The 27,996-nt window shown below is 41.7% G+C and overlaps 1 protein-coding gene across 7 annotated transcripts; it reads right to left on the minus strand.

Moving 5' to 3' along the window:
* Window positions 1–1,268: 1,268 nt before the first annotated feature.
* Window positions 1,269–26,645, minus strand: SF3B1 (splicing factor 3b subunit 1). 7 transcript variants are annotated; one of them, XM_081015538.1, is made up of 25 exons: window positions 26,490–26,644; window positions 20,883–21,049; window positions 20,581–20,682; window positions 19,074–19,188; window positions 17,187–17,266; window positions 16,012–16,179; window positions 15,134–15,371; window positions 14,419–14,631; window positions 14,036–14,157; window positions 12,116–12,313; window positions 11,922–12,023; window positions 11,127–11,306; window positions 10,514–10,600; window positions 10,004–10,274; window positions 8,801–8,946; window positions 8,560–8,706; window positions 7,909–8,034; window positions 7,005–7,226; window positions 5,805–5,987; window positions 5,603–5,714; window positions 5,387–5,507; window positions 5,021–5,152; window positions 4,046–4,318; window positions 2,648–2,864; window positions 1,269–1,913 (listed from the first exon to the last, which is right to left on the minus strand). In XM_081015538.1, the coding sequence occupies exons 1-25, from the start codon at window positions 26,515–26,517 to the stop codon at window positions 1,755–1,757; spliced, it is 3,909 nt and encodes a 1,302-aa protein (XP_080871664.1). In that variant the 5' UTR covers window positions 26,518–26,644; the 3' UTR covers window positions 1,269–1,754. The 7 variants fall into 7 exon arrangements, 6 of the variants coding, with proteins under 6 accessions (XP_080871664.1, XP_080871665.1, XP_080871669.1 ...); XM_081015539.1 differs by lacking the exons at window positions 19,074–19,188; window positions 20,581–20,682; window positions 20,883–21,049; window positions 26,490–26,644 and adding an exon at window positions 17,596–19,013; XR_013989271.1 differs by lacking the exons at window positions 1,269–1,913; window positions 2,648–2,864; window positions 4,046–4,318; ... (15 more) ...; window positions 15,134–15,371; window positions 16,012–16,179 and adding exons at window positions 17,596–17,651; window positions 18,834–18,887 and having other exon boundaries at window positions 17,190–17,266; window positions 26,490–26,645.
* Window positions 26,646–27,996: the final 1,351 nt, after the last annotated feature.

Here is a 27,996-nt window from a genome sequence, read left to right on the forward strand (position 1 = left end):
AGTGTCTACTTGAACAATGGGGCTTCTGCTGCTTCTCCCTCTCCCTGAGGGTTGAAGGACCATCTGAAGCAGATTTTGACAGCATAGAGGGGAGTGGAGGGAGAAGAGAAACCAAAAGTCCCATTTTGCAAGCGGCCACACCCACATTGGATATCACCTCTATGCATTGAATCATGCCAGTGTAGACTAAAGGATAATTTGTTTTTTATGCCTACAAATTGAAGTCACTATTCACCTGAAACGCATTTCCTACACTTCTATTTTGCTGGATCTACAGGCTGTATCAAAAACAAAGGGTTTGTTCTTTCATACACATTTATGCGGTTTACTACAAATCTTGCGAGCAGATGAAAACTATAAATAATCTAACTATAAATTTGCAGAACTCTACCTTGGCAAAAACTAGTACAGTGGTGCCCCGCAAGACGAATGCCTCGCAAGACGGAAAACCCGCTAGACGAAAGGGTTTTCCGTTTTTGAGTTGCTTCGCAGGACGAATTTCCCTATGGGCTTGCTTCGCAAGGCGAAAATGTCTTGCGAGTCTAGAGATTTTTTTTTCCGCTTTCCCCCCCCCCCTTTATCTAATCTGCTAAGCCTTTAATAGCCTTTAATAGCCTTTTAGCAGCTAATCCCCTAAGCCTTTAAGAGCCGCTAAACCGCTAATAGCGCTAATCCGTTAAGCCGCTAATAGGGTTGCTTCGCAAGACGAAAAAACCGCTAGACGAAGACTCTCGCGGAACGGATTAATTTCGTCTTGCGAGGCACCACTGTACAGCGGTGTCTTGGTTCTTGAACGGCTTGGCTCCCGATCGCCGCTAACCTGGAAATAACTGTTCCGGTTTGCGAACATTTCTCGGAAGCTGAACATCCGACGCGGCTTCTACTTGAGTGCAGGAAGCTCCTGCAGCCAATCAGAAGTTCGAGAACCAAGGTACCACTGTAATAATTTATTCTTTGTCTCGGCAGACTACTGGCCTTTTCTCTATATCAGAGTTTTCCATGTAATGATCAAGAGCCATCAACCAGTTTTTCCCAGGCTTAGTAAAAATAACCCTCTTTTGTATTCCTAGAACATCTCACCTCAGTTTCACAGAAAACAACAGAGTAGCACAATACAAGAATAAAAAGTTGCTGAGAATAAGGAATTTGGTAAGGGATTTTGGAAAAAGAATTGAGTGAAGGAAGCCAGAAACTCACTACCGCTCAGCGAGTACAAAATCTGTAGATTTTATCGGCCACACAGCAAGCACAGGATGAAGACGCCACAATCAAAATGTGAACATTTCTCTTATTTATTCAAAAGCTAGGGTATGACAAAGAGGGTTAAAATGCAGTATGCCACCTTTTTACATAAACTGCTTGACGATCTATCAGAGACTTGTTAAAGTGTCTCCCTTCTGAAAAATGCTCACACACACACACACATAACCATTAATATTTTATACATAAATGTTTATTTCTCAAATAAACAGCCCCTTTAAACACAAGGAATGGAATCTAAATCCTCATCAAGATGAATCCAAAATGAAATCTTTCCAGTACTCTGTAAATCACTGCTCTTGGTCACTACTGGCTTTAACATCAAAATCAACAAGGACATGTTATGTAAAAATCATGCTACTGGATTTCTAAAGCTCTGCGCCTCTGATCCGCTCTACGGTGATCTGCGGTGTCTTAAAAATTGTACATCACCAGATCTGAACCAAGTGTGGAATAGCTGTGCACTAAACACAAAAAAAGAATGAGAAATAAAATTACAAGACATAATCGAGTTCATAACGAATGTAGGTGTTCTTTTCGTCATTGTAGATTCGTGGGTAATGTGCTATTAAAGCATCCTGTGAACCAATGTAGATGGAATTGTAGATCTTCCAGTACACGTCTCTGACTTTTCTGGCAGGGTGAAACAAACCCTAAGAAAATATAAGTAGGGGAATTAAATCACATTTCCAAGGTTTTTTTTCCTAATTTGTTTAAAAGAAATGACCAGTTTATCCATACGGAGCCACAATCCTAGGCGTTGCAAAAGGTGTACACAACTAAATATATACAAAATGGGGATACCTCTCCCCTCTTCTAACCCTCCCTTCACCCCAGGAAACTTGCAAGCTGCTGAAGCTCAACTTTTTTGAAAACATCTTGTATAGTGGAACACAGAGGACGGGAGTGGCGAAAGTCACACTGCAGATGCATAAAACCTCTCACATCCACCCAGATGGCTCCCCCATCACAACCACTGTCTTCTTTAGCTCAGTTACAGCACAAACCAAATGTTACACTGATTTGTGATTATTTTCAGCTAATGATTTATCAAGGCTTCCTAAATACGATGCTTCAAGGCAAGTCATTAGGAATGAGCTATGCCCTAAAATAAAAAGGTGTCTTATAATTAAAAAATTCCAGCAGTCATTCTACCGCTACAATTGTATTTCAATAGTTCTTAATATGTCAAAGAACTCCCCTGACTTCGTTAACTGTTTTATGGTCGTGCAATATTTAATCAATGTTTTTCCTTGCCCGATTTATTCAGGCGAGCTTATGGTGTTTGTTCATAGAAGTCACCCTGAGAACGCTGACAAAAAATGCGATACGGGATTTATTCCAAGGTCTGCTCACAAACCAAATATTTTTACTTAAGGAAATTTACCTGTAAACAATATTGCAACATTCGGCAAGGTCCAATAGCAACCCTCAGTCCTTCCAGCGCTCCCATAACTGCTTGGATGACATGGGGCGATGTCTCAAACACATTGGGCCACACGTAATTCAGTAAGTGATTCAAAGAGTCTTCGCAGCCAAAGCCGTATACTCCAAGCGACATATGTTGTACTACAGCACTAGCGGTTTGTCTGTGAACAAGGTCCCTGAAAAGGAAATTGCATAGACGTGTTTAGGTTTGGTTTTTACCAGGTTGACAGAATGTATGTTACAACATAACTATATGTTGGAAGTTAACCTATTTTGGTGACATTTGGCTTCTTAAAACCACTGTCCATCCTCTTTTCTCCCTGCTGCACTCATCAATAGATTCAACTCAGTATGTCTGGGTGAGAGCCACAATCAGTTTAGATACTTATACACTGCTTCGCCATTTCAGCAACTCACAATATTAATAAAAACCAACCACGTCAAAAGCAGTAAAATTCACACAATGGCGTAGAGAAAAAGCACAAAGAAATAAGCAGGCAGCTGTAATAATCGGGAAACAATATAATAAAAAATGATTAAGGGAACAATTAAACGGCAGAGGCCACTTAACCATGTGAAGCCTTGGAGAATAGCCTGGCACCCAAATGACAATGCTGGTATCTCCCAGATTTCCTCAGACACCACCAGCTTAATCTCTCAACTTGGGGCAGAGAAGGGCCTCTGAAGATGATTTTAAAGATCTAGCAAGTTCATGTGGGAGTTGGTAGGCCTTCAAACATTCTAGCCCCAAGCCACTAAGAGTTTCATAAATTAACACTAACATTTCAAATTGTACCCAGAAACAGACTGGTATCCAGTGTTGATCTTGCTAAAAAAAAAATGGTAACAGGCTAGCAGTTGGAACAATTCCCAGAGTCCAGGAGGGGATAAATTCAGAGTGGCTTAACTACCGCCTCCCTGGGCAGATGTTAATCAACCAAAAAGAGTAGAAAAGTGGAAAGCTACGCTACACCAAGCGCCATCTTTTCCAGCCACAGCTATGTAAATGAAGTTCAGCCAAGCAATGTGGCAATTGTTTAAGCTTGCTTTATGTATACTGAAGAGAAAGAGGCAGGGATTCTAAACATCCATCCCTCCAGGGAAGGGGAAGGCACTTGGGATCCAGGAAAATCAGTCCCACTCCTTCTTCCCAGAACTGGTGGCTCACACAGGCTGTTTATCATGTATTCTGGTCAATTTTGCTTTTACAAATATTTCCAGTGTTTGCTTATTACATGCCTAGAAAGCAAGTCAAGTCTTGTGTCTGTCCCCTATTTAATATTCTCCAGAAGAAGTGCATCAAATGAAAGATGAAGACAGTAGCACAGTTTAAGGCTGAGGAGGGGAGTTTACTTGCCTGTCCATTAAAGCATCTTCAAGCAATGGGGTTACAGCATAAATGTAGTCCTTCCCCATTTCTCCAATATACTCAAAGAGGAAGGAAAGTGATTTTAATACACCATTCTGGACATTCAGTTCTGGAACTCTGTATTCATTCATGAGCGCAGGAAGCACTGTGAAAGGGGAGCAGGTTTCAGCTACAATAGCTATTGCTACTGTTGTACACACTCTGTTTTGTCTTTCTTGGACTTTCAAATTATTTAGCAGCGTCGCCAGCACATCGTGTGGTCTGGAAGAAGAATAAAGCAATAAAAAATGTTAAAATAAAGGAACCATGGCACCCACAGACTAAGTCCCTTGGGGTAAGGCCCGTCATACTTGCTCCTTGTAATATGTAATGCACACAGATTAATATTATCAATTGAAAAGGTATAAATGCAGCATCGAATTTTTGATGGGATTTACATTTTGTGGGTTTGTAATTGGTTCACTAAGTTATACCCATTGTTTCTCCAGTTTTTTCATTCAGATGCATAGCTCAAAAGGATCTAACTCAAACTTTCTTTGCAGTTGTGTTAACTTTTCATTCTCCAAACCCCAGACACGCATGACTGACATCGAGAAGTACTGAAATCAACAGACTTAATTACTTAAGTCCATTAATGTCAATGGGCCCAGTCGGAGGAGGTTAAAATCACCCTGTATGTTGGAAAACGGGACGTTAACACTACTTCAAAGAGAGGGAGAAGTACTGTATTTTTCCGTGTATAAGACGTGTATTTTTCTGAACACAAAATTAAGAAATCGGGCCAGAGCCTGAACCCGGGCCAGAACCACCCACACCCGAATACCTGTGCATTCATCATTCATCTATAAGACGATTTCCCAATTTTAGACTAATTTCTTTTAGCAAAAAACCCTGTCTTGTCCACAGAAAAAATACGATAGATTGTGTTGAGCTGTGCGTTTATACAGTAAGGGACATGCTTACCCAATAGCCTTTGCAATATAACCAAATGTGTTCACAGTTGCTCTTCGGATAGCTTTCTTGTGAGCTTTTAGCAACTCCAGCAGTTCAAAGCAGATTCTCATCCACTCTCTTGCAGAAACATATTCTGCCCCCCTGGATAAAAGAGAGAGGAAAGTTATTTTTTAATGAAGAAAAGGAAGTGGAAACCTTTTACGCAAACACCTAGATCCGCAAGATGTAGTTGCACTATTTATTTTGGATTGAACATTACAGCAAATGTTGAGGTACTAATAAGTGCAAAAGAAATTACAGTACACACATATATAAAAGATACTCTACACAATATAGACCTGAAGGTTAACTTAACCACAACAAAAAATCATTTACCTGTCTGCAATACGCCCAACCAGGTCAATACAATTCTCCTGCACTTTTTCATGTCTGTTCTTCAAGATAGGTGTGAGCCTTGGCAGCAAGTCTTTAATCGGAGGGGTCATTTTGTGCATACCTGTTCAACATAGAAAAGGATAGCTTAAGCCTCAATTTTCATCCTTCCAAATCAAAAACTCACTTGGATGTTTTTGTTATAAAAACTACACTTACCTATGACGTTCACAATAGCTTTAAGTGCTCCGAGAATACTGCCCAACACTTCAGGGTATTCTTCACCCAGGTACTCATATAATACCACACCCAAGTGTCCCATCAATTTTTCCTATGAACAAAAAAGAAGCAACAGCTTGTAATTGAACGTCTCTAGACACAAAAGCAATGTTTAAGAAAAGTGATAAGGAAAAGTATCTACCTCCTGACAAGTCTTCATGACAACTGCAGTACGGGATATCAGGTCAGCAGCTTGCTGCCTTACTTTGGCTGACTTGTTGTTCAAACGCCACAAAACCGTACCGCAGATCTGGGGCAAGTACGGTTTAACTCGCTTGCCGAGAGCATTGACCACTGTTCCAAATCCGTTCAACATCACGGAGTCCTGTTTACAAGGAAGTTATAAAGCAGAATAGTCTTAATATTGTTTTGTCAACAACATTGGAGGTTATTTGACTTTCCTAGCCTCACGGTCTCGTTCTGATAGGCTAGGTTTTGACCTTATGTACATTTCTCATAGGGACGCGGGTGGCGCTGTGGGCTAAACCACAGAGCCTAGGACTTGCCAATCAGAAGGTCGGTGGTTCGAATCCCTGCGACGGGGTGAGCTCCCGTTGCTTGGTCTCTGCTCCTGCCAACCTAGCAGTTTGAAAGCACGTCAAAGTGCAAGTAGATAAGTAGGTACCGCTCCAGTGGGAAGGTAAACGGCGTTTCCATGCACTGCTCTGGTTCGCCAGAAGTGGCTTAGTCATGCTGGCCACAAGACCCGGAAGCTGCACGCCGGCTCCCTCAGCCAGTAAAGCGAGATGAGCGCCGCAACCCCAGAGTCGGTCACGACTGGACCTAATGGTCAGGGGTCCCTTTACCTTTACTTTTCTCATGACTTGACAGTCAAGCACAATTTCAGGCATCAACCCTGAACTCTAGCATCATCACATCAGCAGAATGGTAAAAGCTGATTTGAGCCCCAAAATGGAAACAAACAATTCACCATTGACAGCTGCTTAGTAGGGACGTATACTGAAGTGGGTTTAACTGACACAAGCATCACAAGTACCTCAACTCATTCAAAATCAAAGACAGGAAGGACCTTGTCACTGCAGCCTGAGTACTTTCTCTCTCCATCCAGATGACTGTTGCCAGTCATTTGTTGGGCTGGGAATAAAATAGTGTGTGGGCTCAGTCGGAGATCTCCTATGGCCCCCTAACAACTAAAGGGATAACAACTTTTATTACCCCCAGAGTCCCAAATGACTTGTGGGAATGTTTGTGCAGATGGGCTGTTTTTGAGCATGGACTATGTTACTGCTAAATTTTTAATTCTGAAGTCTAGATTTTCCCTTTCCGACACAAATATTAGAAATAGAAATTATGAATAGAAATTATGAGTGTTTCCATATACCTCTGTGGTCTGTTCTTGGAAGGCATACAGGATACCATCAATAAGCTGTTCTTCCAGCTTGTGGTCAATATCAGCTGCTCCCAGATTTCCCATGATTTTCTCAATCGTCTCCATAACCATCTTCCTGTACTGCTCAGCTTCATCTTTCAGATCATCCACAATCCTGGAAATAATTTCCGCTGCTCCAACTTTGTTTGCAAGCTCCACCGTTGTGTCAACCAACTGAAACAGACAATTTTTATTTTATTTTTCGAAGAAGCAAGTTCCATACCACCCCTATTCTGTTCCTCCAAAAAGAAATAGAAGCAAAACTATGTTTTAGGAATAAAAAACAAGGAGTTTGGGTGAGCATTAAAATCAGGTTTTGGGTGGTTGCTAGTATGCAGGAAATACAGAAACTTCAGGGTTGCTATTGGTGTAGGCCCTATAGATTGATCTGCATGGGTAACTTACAACCCGCTCCTATGCATATTTACCTGGAAGTAATTGTTATGTTCAAAAAGTCTTACTCTTAAGACATATGCATAGAACTGCAGTCCTAAAATTCTATTATTGGTGGCATCACTACTATATGTGAGTAGCTGAAACACAGCATATCTGAGCTGAATATTCTCACTGAGTAAGAACTGCAAAACTTTATGCAACTTGAAGTTTGTATTAAAACTAGCAGTAGTGTAAACATGGTTCTTTTATTGTTTTAACCACACTGTCCATCGTTTAGAGACTAAGGTGTGAAGTGGTACACAAATGGCTGAAATGAATAATAAGGCTTCCAGTAATCCACCCAGAATTAGCTTTTATGGTTTCTTCTGAAACTGCTTTATAACTACCCATGATGGTACAAATATTGCTTGTTTCCAACAAATCTGTTCAAAGCCTTCTCTAACTAAGAAGCCAACAGTACCTGTCTGTAATTCCTTCTGTCCAGTGCCATTCTGTGCTGCCAAAAGTGCTTGAAAAATGGGGGCAGAATCTCTGTCTTAATGTAGTTTGCTTCAACACCATCTGTTCCACAGCACTGCTTTACTACCTGGAAGGAGAGGAAACAGCCAACATGAATACCCTATTTCTTCTTGAGAAAAAGTTAGGATAAAAGTTTCATTATACCCAATTTCAAATAGACAAAATGATTCTGGAAAAGCAGTATGTAAAAAAACTGTCTTATAAGGCAACTAATTAAAAAATGCATTCAACAGCATGACCCAGGAATCTCCTGATTCAAAGCACAGCTCAAGCACAAACTTATTGGGCTGATCTTAAGCAAGCCCCCATTTCTCCTGATGTCAGTATTCCTTTCTGCACTATGGTGAGACTATTACCTTTCAGGATCCATGTCTATTTCATATTCTCTCATACACACACAAACGGTGTAATTAATATATATAGTATAAAAAATATTATATAAAATATTACACTTGTTTTTATTAACAAGTTAAAATTGACAGTTACCAATACATCTCTCCCAGCACATGGAAGTGTAACTTTCTTCGTGATTTGCATAGATCCAACTCTTTAAAGCCTCAAATAACAATCAGGAGATATTACATTTGCATACCTTCAGCACAATCTTTTTCATTTCTTCATCAGGAGACTGGAACTCTCTGATAAGGATCAACATTACTTCCCTGGTATAGTAATTGGCGTATTCTGCATCCATAAGTGGAATAAGGTACCCGATAGCTTTCAAGAAGGCAGCCAGACCCTGATGGTACATAGTTTTAGAAACATGATTAAAAATCAATAATATCCAGGCATGTTGTCTTAAAAATGAGCTGATTGAGGCAACTCTGGCTTACCTTTCCTCTGTGCTGGCGTATACCCTTCCACAGGGGCTTTAAAACAGAGTCAAATGACTCTATGCCGTAGGGAGTTGCTGCCTCGGCTAAAGCAGCAATAGCCAAAGCACTGATGGTACGTACTTTCTGCTGCTCATCCACCAAGCCTGCAAAACAAACACATTGCTCGTTTCATCTTGCAGAGACACAACTGAAGTGACGTCAACAGATATCAGGGCACAACCAACACATTTCAGGTGATGCCCAGTTGTGGCAGTCAGCTTGCACCACAGCAGGCATTCTGTGAACAGGAGTCCCTTCTTAGTACAACACAAGTGATGCACACAATCTTGTGCTTGTGAGAGAGACTGTGAACCCCCTGGCACAAGTGCAACTCATTGACAGTTTAGCTTTGTGTGCTACCACCTATGCAACAATGGCAACTCTCAAACCTTCTCGTGCAGGCATTAAATTGGATCCCACCCTATGCTTACCAAAACCCGCACAAGTCATGTTAAAATATTTTTGGAGCTATAAAGCAATGTCTTGAGAGACCTCAACAAGTCAGTGAGACTATCCAAAATCATCCCAATCCTACAGCCTAATCCAGTGGTGGTAAGCCTTTGGCCAAAGGGTGTCACAAATCTACACCCCACTCTGAAGTGTATGACTACAGTACTTGACCAACTTCTTGGTATAGCTTTGTCTCTGGTCTAAAGAAGTCTTAACTTGAAGAGTAGCACAACACCAAGAGGCAAACAGGAGAGCAAACCTAACTTCAGCATAGCCTCCAATCCTAGTCTCCTATACTGCAGGCTCGTCTACCCATAGCTTAACTATTTATCTGTATAGCGTTAAAAGGGACAAGACTGATATAAACTCAGTTAATATCTTTTTTTAAAAAAGAAAGTTGTAAAATTGATGTTATCTCCACCACCAAGTACACACTACATTGGTATGCCAGCTGCTAATCACTTGCAATACTGCGATAACCAGAATGCACAACTTTGCTGATGGAGATAAAGGTAAGATGCATTTTATGAACAGTCCAAATTCTCCTCTCTGCATTTTGCTTTCATACACCCAGCAGACTTCACTGCAAAGAGAAAATCAAAGATGCTCTGATACAACATTGATTTGTTATATGACCCATTAACAGCATTCAGCTAAAACGCACTCCCCTGCTTTAGGACTTGAACGCTATGCAATTTTACATCTACTTACCATGCTCAATAATTTCAACCAAACTTCTGAGATGAGGTAAAATGGCACAGCCCATAAGAATAGCAATTTGCTGCACAATCTTGATACCAGTGTGCCTAGCTTGCCAGGACTTCTTGCTTTTACACACGGCTTTTAAAAAAGGCAACAGAGATGGAATGCCCAAAGCAGAGGCGACCACAGCAAAGGCTCGAGCCGTTGTGTTACGAACATATTCATCCATGTTATCGATATCAGGTCGCATAGTGGAAATCATAGTTGCCAGTCCGGCAGCCTGAAAAGACAAAATAAGCAAACAGGCTGCTATTGCTGACTTGCACAAAGCAATTCTACAATCTAAATTCATGATCGGGTAAGGCTGTGCTCATTTTCAAAGCCATAAAGCAACAGTATCTTGCCTTTTCACAATATGCAGTCAGATTGGCTGATACGCTTATTATGTTATCCCAGGTCAAGTTTTCAATCTCTGCTAGTATTAGCATAATAAAAAGAAAGAATTTATGGTATGTTTACCTTAGCCAAGTTGGAAATAATTTCTCTGCCTTCTACCCTGGCATAGTAGTCTTCATCAATCAGCAACGGTTCAATGACCACAAGAATCTGAAAAGGGTTAAATGAAAGTTAAAACACTTAGGTTTTATGCAAATACAGCTTTAAAACTGTGTTAACTTCAGTAGTAGCTAAACTCAAGAATGAGCTTCATAGAAGTTGAAGGTTTCACGCTTTCCAATTCCAACGAAATTGGAATTTATTCATTTGCATTTATTTAATCCACATTGCAATTCTCTGTTATCCTTCTACTTTGGTACCTTGCACTAATAATTTAATGCTAATAAGGACCATTCCTACTTCCAAAAATGATATTATAGCTGTGGCAGCTAGAACTTAAGGAGCTAAGTTAATAAATTGGAATTCAAAATTTAAACACAGCTATCTGAAGGGCACCAACAGTGTTTTAACAACACAGCTTTTTTCTATATTTAATTGTGGAAATAATATATTTATAGCTATGAGCCTGCAACACAATAGGGAGTGCAATCATCTGTTATTCTGAATATATACATCACAGGCTTACATTAAAATTATGTCATTCAGAATGGAAGTACTAAATTTCAGAGAGACAAACCTTGTGGACATATGGTCGGACCAGGTCATCTAATTTGTACAAGATTCTGTCAATAACTTTGACAAGCAAATGGCGTTCTTGGTCTTCAAGAGTTGGTGACATCAGCAAGGGTAAAATCTGATTGAACAGCGGGCCTGCCCCAAATTCACGAGCTTTATCAGTAATCTGTCGCAAAGCAGCCTATGGAAGAGGGGAAATGCAGCGTAACATTAGATACAGTCTGCTCTATTCATTTTAAAGCCCAGCAAGTCAAAAAATTAAAATAAAGAAATATGTTTCTATGGCATTTAATGCTCCTTTTTTAAAAGACATCTTTCTAAGATTCATTTTACTGACAGGCCAGGCCTTTTCTGTAGAATTGGAAGGAACCCTAAAGGTCCTCCACTCCAAGCCCCTGAAATACAGGAATCTCAACAAGATCATAAATGAATTTTAGGCGACTGGCAAGCTGCATATGAGATTTCTGTTTTTAATCTTTGTTTTTATTTTTGCTGTACACCACTTAGAGGTTTTGTGCATGACTCAGCTGTATAAGTATTTTTCTAAATCAACACAGCCACACTCTTCTAAGCAGTCTTTAGAAGCACTCTTCTAAATATTTTAGTAATGATGGGTCTTGGAACCAAAAATGCTGTCCAGCTCCGGCAAGAAATTATAAAGTGAGCCTATATAACATAATAATAATAATAATAATAATAATAATAATAATAAAAAATTCAATCATAAATTACAGGGCAAACACAAGACAAAGTGAGCATAAACAGTGGATGTAAGAGGGGCAGTGATCTAACTTACCTTCCTCATGGGAGGGGTGCCGTTCTTAATCTTCAAAAGCAATTTCATTATTTTTCTTTCTTTCTGTTCCTCCGGACTGAGTGTTGATTCGTCAACATCAACCTACATTTAATTACAAGTATGTTGGTTAATAGACATTTAACGCCAACCTCCATACAGTGTAAGAAAACAACACAGACAAGCCAAAATCTCACCAGTAGTTTATCGAAATACTGTATGTCATCTGGTTTTAGAAAAGGAAGATTTCCTGAGGGCTGGTCATTGACACTCTTCATGGTCCTGTCTTCAGTTTGCATGTGGAATCCAGTCATGCCGCCCAGAGGTGTTGGCGTCGCTGTAAGTTTACGAGCTGGAGTACGGATAGGGACATAACCCGCTGGAGGAGGGAGAACCTAAAATGAAAAGGTTAAGTGTTCAAACCAATCATCGGAGAGATTAATTTTTTCCCCAAATTTTTAAAATTGATTTTCCAAAATTCTAAACAAACAAACAAACATAAATCATAACTGAACTTGATCCAATCTTAGTAACATTGTTAAGTGACTTCCTCAAATCCCCCTAGCTGAATTTCAGTGTATATCATTGTAACAGTTTTCCAAAACCAATTTTTCTCATAATATTAACTTAATCACTTAACATCTTTCTTTCTTTTTGTTTTAACTTTAAGCATATTATTCTCTAACATCACATGTTTAAATCCTAAGCCTATCTGATATTTGCAAGTTTTTCCAATTAAGTTATCTTAACGTATTTAAGTACATAGTCTTTAAATTTCATCCATTCTTCCTGGTACTCCTCCTCCTTCTGGTCGTGGACTCTTCCAGTCAGGTCAGCTAGCTCCGATTAAAATTGCTAAACACAAACAGCTATGTGCCAGCTGGCAACCATACTGCCCCCAACTGGCTCAGAAGTGGCAATTTACAGGCTGCTGCTCACCTGAGCAGCGCCACTTCTCAAGAGTCTGCTCAGGAAACAACTCTGTCCAATCTGTCGGATCTCAGCCAGTTGGCACCAGCTTTCTCAGCTTCTTGGAAGAGCCCCAGAAAAAGCCTGTGCGTCAGTGTAGAGGCCTCCTTAATGTCACTGGGAAAATGAGGTGCTGCGAGCCAGCTCTAAAATCTTGCCCAACTCTCACGTACTGAATTTAGCGTGCTCGTCTTCCAATTTTGTCTCTGCTTAAGCTGCTCTGGAGGGGATGACACTGGAGACCCTGAGCAGCTTTGCCAAGGAGAATTCAGCACCTCAGACTGAGAGCACTGACCATGGCTAGTGTGAACTAAAGATGAAGAGTTTGGATTTGATATCCCACTTTATCACTACCCTAAGGAGTCTCAAAGCGGCTAACAATCTCCTTTCCCTTCCTCCCCCACAACAAACACTCTGTGAGGTGAGTGAGGCTGAGAGACTTCAGAGAAGTGTGACTAGTCCAAGGTCACCCAGCAGCTGCATGTGGAGGAGCAGGGAATCGAACCCAGTTCACCAGATTACGAGTCCACCGCTCTAACCACTACACCACACTGGATCTCCAAAAAGAGAGGTGTGAGAGAGCAAGTAATTCTAAGCACAAGGGCTTTTTAGACTGCTTCTCCCTTAAGAGGACCTCGCTCTCCAATGCAAACTGCTTTTGAAACTGAGCCCAGCTATACAAAGAAGACTTCTCTGGGTTAGGCCCAATAGAATCACAGAACCATATAGAGATGGGAGGGACCCGGAGGACCATCTAGTCCAATCCCCTGCAATGCAGGAATATGCAGCTGTCCCATATGGGGATCAAACCTGCAACCCTGGCATTATCAACACCATGCTCTAACCCACTGAGCTATCCAGGTTCCCATGGTTAAGTTTAGGAAATGGCTGGATTCCATCCAGTATTTTGAGACCATTCATGGTAGATTTTTAAAAGCAAAATAACAAAGGGATCGCACAAAGTGCAGGCACAAAAACTATTAGGTTACTACGAACGGAGAAGATACATCAGTCAGGTCCTGATTCACAACATGCAGGCAATATTCAAAACATAGGTCCGTTCCTGAACAAGGCACGTTAAAGTTAAGGAAAACATTATCTAAATTCATGCTAATCCTGCAAGTGATGGCTTGGGTCCATCTGCTTACCCTGTATCCCTCAGGAAACATGGCATCAAGTTCTTCATCAGAAAGGGGCCTATTTCTCTCATCTATTTCTCTTTCCCACCGCCAGGCTTGGAGCTGTTCAGGAGTCATGCTCATGATGTGACCTACGTTGAAATCAACAGATTATGTTGTTAACTGCGTCAAATGATCTCCCTGTTCAAATGCACGGCGAAACAAGCAAAGGCATATATACATCATTATCGCACACGGCCAAATTTCAAGCTCGAATTATTTAAGCAGACACGCATTGCACGCCCCTTTAGGGATAAGCAGAGTAAGCTTAAAAACCGCTTTTCTATTTCATTAGGTCGTTGCTGAGTTCCATGTTTTACGCTTGGGCTGTTAAAAAAATAATTCAAGCATACCTGGTGTAGGGGTTGCCATGTTCATAGCTGGTGTACCAATTGGTGTTTTGCCGGGTGTCAACACAGGGGTGCTCCCGCCCATCTGGCTTGCAGGCGTTTCATCCCAACGTGATTTTCTTTTGCTTGCCCCAGGGGTTGGGGTTTCGCCAATGGAATCGCCACCTCGATCAGTACGAGGTGTTTCAGCCCAACCACTCCCATGTCCAGGAGTATCTGTAAAACAAAACCCACTTGCTTCAAACTGATTCCAGTGTACAGAGACAGATGATCTATTCTGAAAGTGAAAACTCACTGCAGGTTTCAAGAACCTTTTCAAATCTCATACTTCCCCAAGATGTTCAAATGCAACCATGAACAATGTTACTCGCAAATAAGTAAAGCTATATTAGTTATACACAGCTTTGCTGAGCGATTGCAATCCTTTTATTAGCTTTTATTTCAGAGATCAAGATTAAAATAAGTTTCTTTAAATAAATCTGAGGGGTTCCACCTGCTAAAATGGAAGATTTATTTTGTCCCCTTTGGCCAGAAGACACACGCATCTAACAGAGAATTGACATTCTTCTTAGTATTAATAGTAACAAAGGAGATTGCTACCTGAGAAAAACATCCAGTACTCTCTCGACTGCATAGAACTTCTTGAGGTTCTTTGGATTTGGCCTTAGAGTTTCATGTACACTGACAAGCAAATAACAGATCAGGATGATAAAAATACCTCTTTCTGTTTTGGGAGTCTCATCCCATCGATTTTTCCGTGCGCTGGAAGTTGCACCTCCGTGGCCTGGGGTTGCATGCCCAGGAGTATCCCCACGCCCAGGTGTTGCAGCTCCTGCTGGTGTATGGCTAGGAGTTGGATCCCATATTTTAGATCCAGGTGTTGCTCCAGGTGTCTCACTTCCCTTTGCACGGCCAGGCGTTTCATCCCATCGCAAGGACGGAGTATGTCCAGGGGTCTGAATAAAACAAAGAAACAGGTGTTATATTGCACTACTTGCAAAAGTACTTAAGATTGCAAAATACTTGGGAATTCACATCAACTATCAGGTGCAGATCACTGGTTGTCTTTTTCTAACCCAGCAGGTATTTTCATTCACCTTTGAGGCTTTTATATATTCTACACTGGAGCATTACCGTATTTTTTGCACCATAACACTCACTTTTTTCCTCCTAAAAAGTAAGGGGAAATGTCTGTGCGTGTTATGGAGGGAATGCCTACGGGTGGCATGCTTACGGATTTTCCTCCTCTAAAAACTACATGCGTGTTATGGTCGGGTGCGTGTTATAGAGCGAAAAATACGGTACATTGATTGAGAGGTCTTAAGGCAACCTGGTGCCCTCTATATATTTTGAACTACAAATCCCATCAATCTCAGTCAATTGGACAGCTGGAAGGCACCAGGCTGGGGAACACTGCTATATGTGCAGTGCATTTTGGGCATATGCCTGGTTTGTATGCTGGGGACTCTACCCTCTCCACAGTGGCCCTTGAATTCACAAAGTAAGAAAAAAGGATAGCTCTAAATACAGCAAAGGCTCATGAAACCCCAGGACTCAATGACTTGAGACAAGCACCCACTATCATCACACCCTTACCTCGGCTTGATCCCAGTTAGATAATTTCTTCGGTGTGGTGCCAGGAGTCTGGTCAGCAGTCTGATCCCAACGCCGTTTGCGTTTTGATGGTGGCTGGGACGCAGCACCATTGACGACTTTAAGTTCGCCGGCCTTAGCCTTTTCTGCTAGTTGCTGCCTAATTTCCCTCTGTTAAAAGATAAAACAAATAAATGACTTATTCCTCCAATACTATCAAGCTTAAAATAAATTCCACACTCCTGTGCTAGTGGAGCCTTTTCAAATCTTTTGATCTACACTTTTATTTGCATTTTTGTCAACCTGTAAGCTATTCAGTTGGCTATCCCCTAACTGCAATCTTTTTTTCTTTCTTTTTTGATGCTGTAACTTAATTTTGCAGATAAGCATCTGCCAATTATTAGTGTCAAATAATTTAGCCAAAAATATCAACAGGCTACACTGAACATGATGTACTCACAATATTCCTGATCCTCCAAACCATGGCATGCGCTCCCTTGCTCAGACTCCCTAACTTATATATTCCTGCTTAGTGCAAGCAATCCTTTGCCATTACGTCTGAACTGACAATAAATTGGTTTCTTCCCGCTCAACTGGGATAGGAGGAAGGAATCCTTGACACTAAAGCTTGCTCCTGGTGCTCCATACCATGGCTCAGATGCCTGGGTTTTTATTTGTGAACAGATTCAATGTTTCGGCCAAAAGAACAAGACCATTAAATGTTTTCTTCCGAAAAACATGTGCAAATTCACCATGATAACATTTGTTTTGCTGAATCCACAATATTCAATTCACTGAATTTGCACATATTGTCCACCAAGAACGTCACATGCAGTTGCACTAGGATCAGAGTTGAGGAACTCCTGGCGATCTTCCGGGTGCCTTCAATGTCTGCTGCCTCTGTATGTGAACTTACTGGCAACAGCACTATGATCCACAGTGGGCAGTTGTCAGCCACCCATCATTTAATTTCCTCACAATGCTTTAACATGGTGTTGCTCCAAAACATACAGGAAAATTTAAACTTGTTTGTGCAACTGGACAAACAGGTCAATGGAGGATGGACAGGGAGGAGAACCAATTCATGAGAGATCTGAGCATTGGTGGGCTCTCAAAAGCTGCCTGATCATCAGCCTAGACTGCAACCAATTAAAATTTAAAGTGGAATTTTAACCCACCTCTTCTTTTGTCAAATGTTGTTCACGCATAACATCCATATATGTTCTCGCATTCATTTTAGGGTCAGGTGTCTTCCCTCCTGCAGAAGAGAACAGCAACAGGACAGAAGTATAATAAGTACAGGAGATTAGGAAAAGTTGGCTTTTAAAACTGCCCTACTCTAACATTACGTTATGCCAAAATCAATTAATTTTACTGTTTTGACTGAATTGTTTTTTAAAAAAAGATTTACATGTATCTTACGTTTATTCACTTTGCTGATCAATTTAACCTGTTTGAACACAAACATAACTACAACAGTTTAAAACAAATATTTTTTTAAAGGAGATAAGAATGATAAAATGACAGCACAGTTAAAAGAGTCTTCAGAAGTGATGGGTTCCTGGGTTGCTAATCCGGAATACGTACACTTTCGTGCCTTTGTCTCCATCAGCAGTTCTGACTTCAAGCAGCAGAATAGAAGCCTAGAAAATTATCTCTTTACCATTAGTAACACTTTGGAAAGATATTTATAATCAACACATTACCTTGTTCAAGCTGATAAAGCCTATGTTATCTGACTACGAACTATTGTAAACCTAGATAATAACTCAAAATTGTTTTTTATCATACAGACCAGTGTATATTCTTCGATGAATCTGGACAACCATTCCCAGATTCTCATTTTGTGGTGACATGTTAAAGGCCTTCATTTAAAGAGCACACAATTTCTCCCCCCACTGATTCTGAAGGCACAATTATTACATTGTGAGCTGATTCCAATAAACTATATTCACTATAAGGATACTCACAGGCAAATGATTGTTTTTCCCACATCATAAGAGATACCAATCTATATCTTAAATTTTATTCTAACTTTTAAATATTTTACAGAAGCCCAACTATATAGTAACAAACTTAGCAAGGATGCACTGCTCTTAATGTGCAGATTGGCTATACATGTAGTATAGCATTAATATTTAGGACAAAATAAAATTCTTAATACATTTTCTATGCTGAAGATCATTGCCCAATTGGCAGTGTCATTCTGACACTAGCTTTGATAAGGACTTTCCTTTGGGATACTTTTTCACCATTATCTACACAGGATGTGTTGAACTGCACCCTTAAGAATGCAGACAGGACTGGCATATAGCAGTACTGCTGTAGGAAAGAAATTAAGGACAGTTAGTATGGGCCTGTGAATTCTGACAATACATGTTTATATCAATGACAGTTAAGCAAGTAAAATCCATATCCCTATCAATTCATGCAGGCTGAAATGCTACTTTACAAAAACCTGCAACCAACTATAGTTTTAACCAACAGGTGCCCTCAGGTTACCTGTCAAGCTGACTCACCTGAGGAAAATTTCCATCAGGCCCACTACTGCCCCTTGCACTGACCTACAGTCTAAAACCATCAGAACAGACTTGAACTATTAAAAAGTACCAAAGCCTCTCAATGTTACTTTTGCTTCATGTAGCTAATCCTACTACTGAGAATGAACTGCCATGTTTGCTTAGCATTTTAAAAGCAGCAATTCTCTTGTGTTCTAATTTTGGAGTGAACCCTTCCAGAAAGCTGGAAGGTTCTTGAGCACTAAATATACAAGTTGCTCAAAGTATAGTATACATAACCCAAAGCAAAAGAGAAAAAAGAGAAACCTTTAACCCTTTGTGTTTCTATGGCAATGGCTCATTATTTTCTTGTCCTTCTACCTGGAAAGAAAATTTGTATTATAAAAGATGGAACAAAATGGCAAACTACGATTTCAACCAACTCTTAAAACTACATAAACTAAAAATTCCTGAATTTATAAGCATGCCAACAGAAATCAAAGGGCTAAAGACAATTTTAAGGGAACAAAACTCGTAAGATCCAGTGAAAAAGAGAAAGTAAGTTACCATCTGCAAAAGGATCAAGACGCTCAGGGGAAATAATCATCATCCGCCTGCGGTTTTTGTATTCATCTTCCCGATCAGCGATCTTTTGTGGGCGATGCTCAGCAAACGGATCATACTAAGAACCAGAAACACAAAATATGGGTTTTCTTTTGTGAGCCAGCAATGTAAAAAGATAAGGAAATTTTCCCAAGGTTTTCTATTTCCTCTTAAAGGAAAGACTACTTCAGCTGAATGAAAATTGTGTTCCCAATTCACTACAGTTCGTAGCTGATTATATTCCATATGCCACTTACAAATTAATTTAGCTTTTATTTTAAAAACAGTTAATCATTATTCCCTATAAAACCCTTCCAAAGCAAGAATTTTTCTTCACTGCCAACAGTAAACTTCACAGCTGGTGTCTTTTGCCAAATCACTCTTATGTTTGGTGCAGAAGGTGCAGCTGGGGCAGAATGCTGCAGCAAAGTTAAGCAGAGCACCTGGACAGGCACATATTAAACCTGCTAGGTGTGAACTACACTAGCTGCCAAACAGCTCATATTCAAGGTCTTGTTGTTATATATAAAGTCCTGAACAAGAAAGGACCGGGCTACCTGCCTTCCCCTGTACAAACCTCTAAGGTGACATAGATCATCCAGGCAAATTATTATTATTAATAATAATATTTATTACTTATACCCTGTCCATCTGGCTGGGTTTCCCCAGCCACTATGGGCAGCTTCCAACAAGAGATTAAAAATACATTAATACATCAGTGATTAAAAACTTCCCTAAACAGGGCTGTCTTCAGGTGTCTACTAAATGTTAGATAGTTGTTTTATTTCCTTGACATCTGATGAGAAGGCGTTCCACAGGGCAGGCACCACTACTGAGAAGGCCCTCTGCCTGGTTCAATGTAACTTTGCTTCTCGCAGTGAGGGAACTGCCAGAAGGCCCTCAGTGTCCAGGCAGAACGATGGGGTGGCAAGATATACTATAACATTGGACAATGACCAGAAATTGAGCATTTTCTGCCATTGCAACTGTATTACGGAACGCTCTTCCCCCTGCCATACACGAAGCAATAACCATGAACTGCTTCCCTGGACCCGTAAGATCAGACCCTTTTAAATTTCAATCCCCATGTTCCTATTTTATTTTTATATCAATTTTTTTTGGTTTTAGGCTGTACTTTTAACCATATTGGTTTTTTAAAAAATATTGTACACCACATAATTTAATACTATTAAGTGGCTTCTAAATGAAGAAGTCAGGTTAAACAATACAATTAAAATTTAAAAACAGTGAGTGGCACACAACGAAATGTAATCATTGCACACAATTGCATGGAGGTTTCAGCAGCTTACAGAATAAATTACTAATTCACATGCAGTGTGTATGTTCGTGTGCACTGCCACAGGTAAAATCTCTCACACCTCTCACTGAGTATTTTGTCCCCATTATTCCTCTCAGAAATGGAAATAGAAAGCTTCTACTTCCTTATTGTATTATATACTGAAAAGTTCACCTGTTCGGTTGACTGTGGTATGTCATTAAGGAGTGCCACTGGTGCATGGTATCCAGGTTTCTTCTGGCCAAGCAAGCTTGTAGAAGAGTAGTCGTCGTCATCCTATACAAGCAGGAACATTTAAGATGTAATTAATTGTTCATTTCTGTATTTAAATTATGGTTTTCGGGATGGAAGGCTTTTTTGCAAACTTTAAATGGGAGCTGTAGCCGGAAATGTAAAACTTACACGCCTTTTCATTTAAGAACAATTTCAACAATATGATAGAATTTGTTTTGACAGTAATGTATTGGTGTACTTACGTCTTCTAGCTCAGTTGCTGCGATTGAAGTTACATATCCAGCAAATCTGCTATCACTCCCGCCATAGATCTCTTGGTCATAATATCCTGTAGAATCAAGGCCCACTCCCTGAGCTTCATCAAGGGCAGCTTTTTTGCCTTGGATTTCTCGAATCTGTGCTTCAATATCTATGACAAAGGTAAATTCAAATGCTTTAATACACACACACACACACACACACACACAGGCATGTCGAAAGGTATTACTGGAAGCATTTCATCAACTTCTCCAAGGCATAACTGAAGAGCAATCTAGCAACTGTTCTGCAGGGCTGAACACATATAGCATATGTAGGAAACTACTGTATTAAGTCAGGGATGGAAGTATTCAGATCAAGGGACACCCACCCCAAGGGGAAACCTTTCTGGGACCAATGAACGTAACCCAGTGATGGCCAAACTTGGCCCTCCCGCTGTTTTTGGACTACAACTCCCATCATCCAGAGCTAACAGGACCAGAGGTCAGGGATGGTGGGAATTGTCGTCCCAAAACAGCGGGAGGGCCAAGTTTGGCCATCACTGATGTAACCTATGCTTTTGTACGGTGAGACATTCCAGTCACACAAATCAAAGGTTTTGAGATAAACACACACAACCCCCACAAATCCTCCGTTCAGACAATCAAAATGCACTGTCAATAGTTCAAGGGTGCAATCCAGCACAGCAAAAGGACTTGAAATGGGCACAGAGGAGGGGTGTGGTATAAGAGGAGGAGGAGAGTGAGCATATTCCTAGGAAGCAGTGTGGCTTATGCAAAGATGAAGGGCCTGACAGAGGATGAAATAACTTTCTGTTAGGAAAGTTGCTGTCGTGTTGATGACGGAGATGGATAACCTCCAAGGTCCCTTCCAACTCGAAGTTTCTATTATTAACTATTATTATCACTGTTCATAAAATATTGCCTCACTTGCAGGATTTGTTGGATCTGCCCACTGTAAGGTCATACTATGACAACTCTCCTGTAGGCCTTCTAAATACTGTATACCCAGATAATAAAACATGCACTAAAATGATCATGTTTGCATGTCACTCTAATATAACTTAACAGGAATTAGCTGTAGTGAGTCTTCTGTGCTTCCTTTCTGATCCTCCTCTACGGCTAGGAGTTGGGAGTTCTGAAGGTTTTGTTTCCACTTTTGGCTATTATTTTTATTAGGTTTTTTTATCCCCTCTTTTCCTCCCAAAGGAGTCCAAGGCAGCAAATACATTAAAAACCCTAAAAACTAACAAAATAGGATTAATCTAATAACTGCAAAGTTACAGGAAACATATATTTCAAGATCCTTCACCCCCACATGCCTGGGTGAATACTGTTGGTTTTATTAAAGTATAGCTACATTAACATTATAGGGACGCGGGTGGCGCTGTGGGTAAAACCTCAGCGCCTAGGACTTGCCGATCGCATGGTCGGCGGTTTGAATCCCTGCGGCGGGGTGCGCTCCTGTCGTTCGGTCCCAGCGCCTGCCAACCTAGCAGTTCGAAAGCACCCCCAGGTGCAAGTAGATAAATAGGGACCGCTTACCAGCGGGAAGGTAAACGGCGTTCCGTGTGCTGCGCTGGCTCGCCAGATGCAGCTTGTCACGCTGGCCACGTGACCCGGAAGTGTCTGCGGACAGCGCTGGCCCCTGGCCTTTAGAGTGAGATGAGCGCACAACCCTAGAGTCTGGCAAGACTGGCCCGTACGGGTAGGGGTGCCTTTACCTTTTACATTAACATTATTTGAACCATCTTTACAAATAAAATTAGGATAAGAGCAAGCTACTGCACTCATTATTTTCCTAGTTTGGGAAATCAAGGGTTGTATGTGATGGTTTTCGTTAAGAACACCACTTTAGTAAACAAAATGAAGATTTTATCCTTTGGGCTTCAAAACCCTATACCTGCCTCTTTTGTTCTACAGAAGCTATTATCAAATGGGGTCCCCAGTATACAGTACACCAAAACTTGCTACAGCCAAAACTGCGAAATCAAAGATGCAGCACTTAACCACACTTGCATGTATATGTCCGACTTTGTCTTATTATCAGCAAAAAGTTGAACAAACCACCAGGTACGGCACAACTAGTACAAATACAAATAGTCTGCCTGCCCAGATGATTTCCCCATTCAAAAGATATTACATACAAAATGGCTTGCATTAAGAGGTTTGAGCAAGAGAGGAACTACCGTATTTTTCGCCCTATAGGATGCACTTTCCCCCCTCCAAAAATGAAGGGGAAATGTGTGTGCGTCCTATGGGGCGAATGCATGCTTTCGCTGAAGCCTGGAGAGCGAGAGGCATCGGAGCGCACCGACCCCTCTCGCTCTCCAGGCTTCAGGAAGTTATCCGCAAGCCTTGCGAGCCCGGCGGGAGTTCCCGCGGGCTCGCAAGACTTGCAGGCAGCAGCCTGCAGCCCGAAGCACGGGGCGCCCTCCGGATTACGCCCCGTGCTTCGCGCAGGTGTCCGCAAGCCTTGCGAGCCCGGGGGGAGTTCCGGATAGCAGCCTGTTCTGGGGGCTGGGGAAGCTCGGGCTTCCCCCGCCCCAGCCCCGTGGCTGGGGGGGGAATAATTTTTTAAAATTCATTCCCCCCCCCAAAAAAACGAGGTGCGCCCTATGGGCCAGTGCGACCTATAGGGCGAAAAATACGGTAATTCTTGTTAAACTGTATTAATTTTACTACATGCTGCTCTAGGGCTGCATCCAACAAGCCATACCATTAGAACAAAGTATTCCACCTGTGCAACAGGACTTCATCTCTCTCCCCTCTCCTTGCATGCTCTCCCAATCTGTTCCGAAGTATTGGTGGAGCTGAGAATAGATTTGGAGGTGCACAGTGAGAGACAAGAGAGAGGCGGTCCTGTTGCGCAGGCAGATAAGCCCTTTTGTTAAAGAGGGTACTTCATTTGACTCAGCCCCCTACTTCTGAGTTCAAGTTATCTAGCCTTTTCCAGCCCTGCACTTTTATTTTTTTAATTTAACGATAGGATTGTCGAACTCTGAATCGTGACTATGACATAATGGAACTGGGCATACCCCAACTATTAAGAACACTCTGCCTCCAACAGAACCATCTAAAATCCATTCAATAGTAAAACTGAGGTGCCCACATTTAATCTCCACTTAACAATAAACGTAAACCCATCCAATCTCAATAATAAAGATCACTATGTATTATTGTGATTAGGCTTACTGCACCATAAATTAATTATATATTCTTATACTTAACAAGCTTATAATTTATAATTTCACACTGAAGTTGTGTTAAGAAGTCTTGCAACAACACATGTTGCAGCAAGATCACGAGTATATATGATGGGGAAACCATGAAAGAGAAGACAGTTCCTAATATTGCAATCCAAAGCACACTTACCTAGAATAATGGTTTAGACAATGTCAATTTGACATTTTCAAGTAAATGCGTTTGAGATTAAATGCTAATCTACAGTAGTCACATCTTTGCAAAGAAAGCATCTGTATATTAAACTCCAGTACTGAACCACAGAAGGAAAGAGATTATGTACCGGTACTTGCTTTAGTTAGAAGAAAGGGGACATGGTTAACCCTTTTATAGTTACTGCATTTGTGGAAAGCAGTGGAGAATCTCCTCTGCTACAGGGTTCTGTCCACATCAACATGGGAATGTTGCATAAAGTATATTACTAACTGCTCAGTTACAATGGCATCATTCCTGTTTAGGGAAAAAAGGCATTCCCACATTAAACTCGTTCAGTGTCCTTGTCTGGAAAGCTACTCCCTTTGTAATCTTTTCAAGTAAGAAATTCATCCCTTTTGCCTTACAAAAACACAGCTGTTCAACCAGGTAGGAACTTCTAGGCAGACACCTGCTACAGTATCAAGCTTAAAGTGAAACACAAGCGCCCTTGGTGGGCTCACCGTTCCCTCCCAAGGGCAAAGCCAGATTTCTCCAAACACACCAATGCGCTTAGGAAATTGCACACGCCACTAAAAACCACACACAGCTCTTGCCACAAAGCTTGCAGAAAAGCCGCTTAAGTCTATGAACACCGCCCCACCTTCTAACTTGACCTCCTTTCTCACTTCTGCATCTCCTAGCAGCTTTCCTCAGTATGTTTCATGGCATTGTTGGGCCATGTGGCCTGCCCCCCCCCACAGCGACCCACTATAAAAAACCTTCAAAGTTAAGCAATAAGCCTCCCTCCCCAAGAACCATATGTGCAACACTTTCCACAAACTGAATCAAAAGCTGAAAGAGCAAGTAAACAAGCATTCTTGCACTAGCCAAAGGCTACAAACACTGTTGAAGAAACAAATATCTATAAATCTGTTTATAAAAACAGAACCTCCGCCTGAACCAGTGTTAGAAACTGAGATATGAAAGCTAGGAGCTAAATGGCACCTTAAACCTGGATTATGGGCACAACAACAGAATATCTAGGCTTTTTTATAACAAGAATACAAAGCTGAACATGAATGAACTGCAGCTAAAATATGTTCGTTTTTCACATCGTTTAGTCCAGGAGTCAGCAACCTTTTTCAGCTGTGGGCCGGTCCACCGTCCCTCAGACCGTGTGGGGTGGGGGGATGAATTCCTACGCCCCACAAATAACCCAGAGCTGCATTTTAAATAAAGGCACACATTCTACTCTGGTAAAAACACCAGGCAGGCCCCACAAATAACCCAGAGCTGCATTTTAAATAAAAGGACACATTCTACTCATGTAAAAACATGCTGATTCCCGGACCCTCGCGGGCCGGACTGAGGTGATTGGGCCGCATCCGACCCCCGGGCCTTAGGTTGCCAATCCCTGGTCTAGTCCTTCCCATGCCCACCCCCCATAATATTCTTAAGAGGGTCTCTTCTCCAGTCTTCAGAGAGCAGCTGGGGGCACAAAAAGGCCCCCCTTTCCTTCCACTCTGCAGTTTCAATCTGAGGCACAGTACTGCGCCCACAGCTCAGAAACTGAAATCCCGCCGCAAAACGCGCCTCGAACAAGTGGAGCTCTGAAGACTGACTCAAAACCACCAAAATCATAAAGCGCAGGCACGAAGTGAAATGGAGGAAATCGTGGCCCTCTGCGTGCGTCTTGCGAGTATTATTACATGCGAGGGGCCCATTTCCTTTTCGCGCTTGCCCTCCGTGGCGAGTATTGCGAAACGCGGTGTTGCGCGCACGGTTTTGTACTGTAAAACTAATAAAAACAAATAAATATGGTGTTTATTTTGTGAATTTTTTTGGGGGGGGAGGAGGTGGGTGTAGCGGCTCACGCTGGTTTCTGGTCCAGAGCATTTCTCTCTCACAAACACACCAACACACACACACATCTTCGGCTGGGCTTCCTGTGGGTCTCCTGAGCTGAGGACTGGAGGCCTCAGGAAAGGCGGGAGGCAGAGGCCAGAGCGGGAAGGAGGAAGGAAGAGACCGCGCCAGCGACGCCATTACGCGCAGGCCTAGCCCCGGGCCGAGGCGCGCGAACCGTTGGGCCGCCCGAAGAAGGCCCTCCGGCTTCCCCGAAGCGCGTGAGGCGGGGGGGGGGAGCGGAAGAGGGTTTCAGGCCCGGAGTCGAGCCGGAGAAGAAGGCCCAGCCCAGCCCTCCCCGTCCCTTACCTTCGTGAGTCTTGGCGATCTTCGCCATTTTGTGTGGAGCTCGGGACAAACACAGCGAGCGAGATGGAAGGGGCCCGCCGAGCTCCGCCCACTCGTCGACGTCGACTTCCGCTATCTGGGACCGACAGGCCGGAGGGCGTGGGGAGGGAGGAAGGCGCGAGAGTCTTGCGCAAGCGCCGGAGCAGCGCGGCTGAGGCAAGCGGGGGTGGGGCGGTATACGCTGGCCGAGGAAACCATAGAGACGAGAACAAGAAGGCCCTCGGGCCTTGCTTCCGCCCAAGCGGCCCTCGAGTTTCGGCCTAGAGACGCGCAGGGTTCCTTGTGTACTGGAAAAGGCGCAGCTTCCGTTGTATTCGCAGACCCCCTGCGCGCGTTTAAAATATGTGTCATTAAGTTTCCACAAATTTTGCATAGCATTCCAACACATAATAAAACTTTTGCTTGTTTAATCGACTTCGTATCCCGTTCTTCTTGTTGTTTTTAAATTCCATCTCATTGCTGCACCTTATCCTTCACTCTTTTCTAGCGTAACCATAACACAAATAGCCTCTAGTTATTTCTGCTGCTCATAAGCTCTAAGTTCTGCTCGTGAATTAATCATGTTACAATATATTTTTTTTAAGTGCGAAAAGGGCTTCTAACCATGAAACAGTTATCATCAGGTTACCTTATTTTAGCATTTTTAAAACAGTAATTTTGCTGAATCCTTCCCCTTGCTTGTCCATTCTTCTTTGGTGGGAACTTCCTTCAACTTCTTCCATTTCTGCTCATAGAGAATCTCAGCTGAGCAGCGCTTGTGTTTAATATGGTTGCTCTCCTGTCTTGGTTTCAGTATGACTGATTAGCTGATTTGGGGGGGGGGGGAGTTGCTTTTAAATACTGTACTGAATTCAAAACTGCTGTAACCTGCCCTGTGAGCTGTAGGTGAAGGGCACTAAATAAATAAATAAAATAAAATAAAATTTGTATACCGCCCTTCATCTGAAGTTTATTATTATATGATAATAAATAATAATCTCAGAACCTTAAACATGGGCAGTTAGAGAAGTAAGCTCACTTGAAACATCTGTCTATTTTGCTTTTCTACTCCATGCAGTGAGGGTCTCTTGTACTCCAGCACATCCCTGTCTGGAGCGGGAGTTAATGTTTTTGTTTGTTACTATAGTACAGTACATTTTTGGTGTTTTTATATTGGAAATATTTTTATATTTTATATTGTAAACTACCCTGTGAACCTCAGATGAAGGGTGGGATTGTAATAATACAATACAATACAATACATATCTGCTTTTCTTCTGGGGGGACGCAGGGGTACACATACCCCTAAACATTTTGTGAATCTTTGTACTTTTGTCCATTTACTGTATGTATTTTTCCTGATTTGAACTATATAATGATGATTTTCTTGAGTCAAAAATGAGAGGACCCCTAAACATTTTTTCAAGAAAAAAAGCACTGTCATTAATATTTTTGTATAATATAATATAATTAATATAATTAATAATAA

The sequence above is a fragment of the Podarcis pityusensis genome (genome assembly GCF_964106645.2).
Source record: "Podarcis pityusensis genome assembly, chromosome: 1".
In the NCBI taxonomy this organism is placed as follows: Eukaryota; Metazoa; Chordata; class Lepidosauria; order Squamata; family Lacertidae; genus Podarcis; species Podarcis pityusensis.

Excerpts from the sequence above, each read along its gene's own strand:
- SF3B1 (XM_081015538.1), bottom strand. The coding sequence starts at position 26,517 with ATGGCGAAGATCGCCAAGACTCACGAAG. Across the intron at positions 11,307-11,921 it reads GCACCCCTCCCATGAGGAAG|GCTGCTTTGCGACAGATTAC; the intron begins GTAAGTTAGATC and ends CCTCTTCCATAG. Across the intron at positions 8,035-8,559 it reads TGAAAAAGATTGTGCTGAAG|GTAGTAAAGCAGTGCTGTGG; the intron begins GTATGCAAATGT and ends CTCTCCTTCCAG.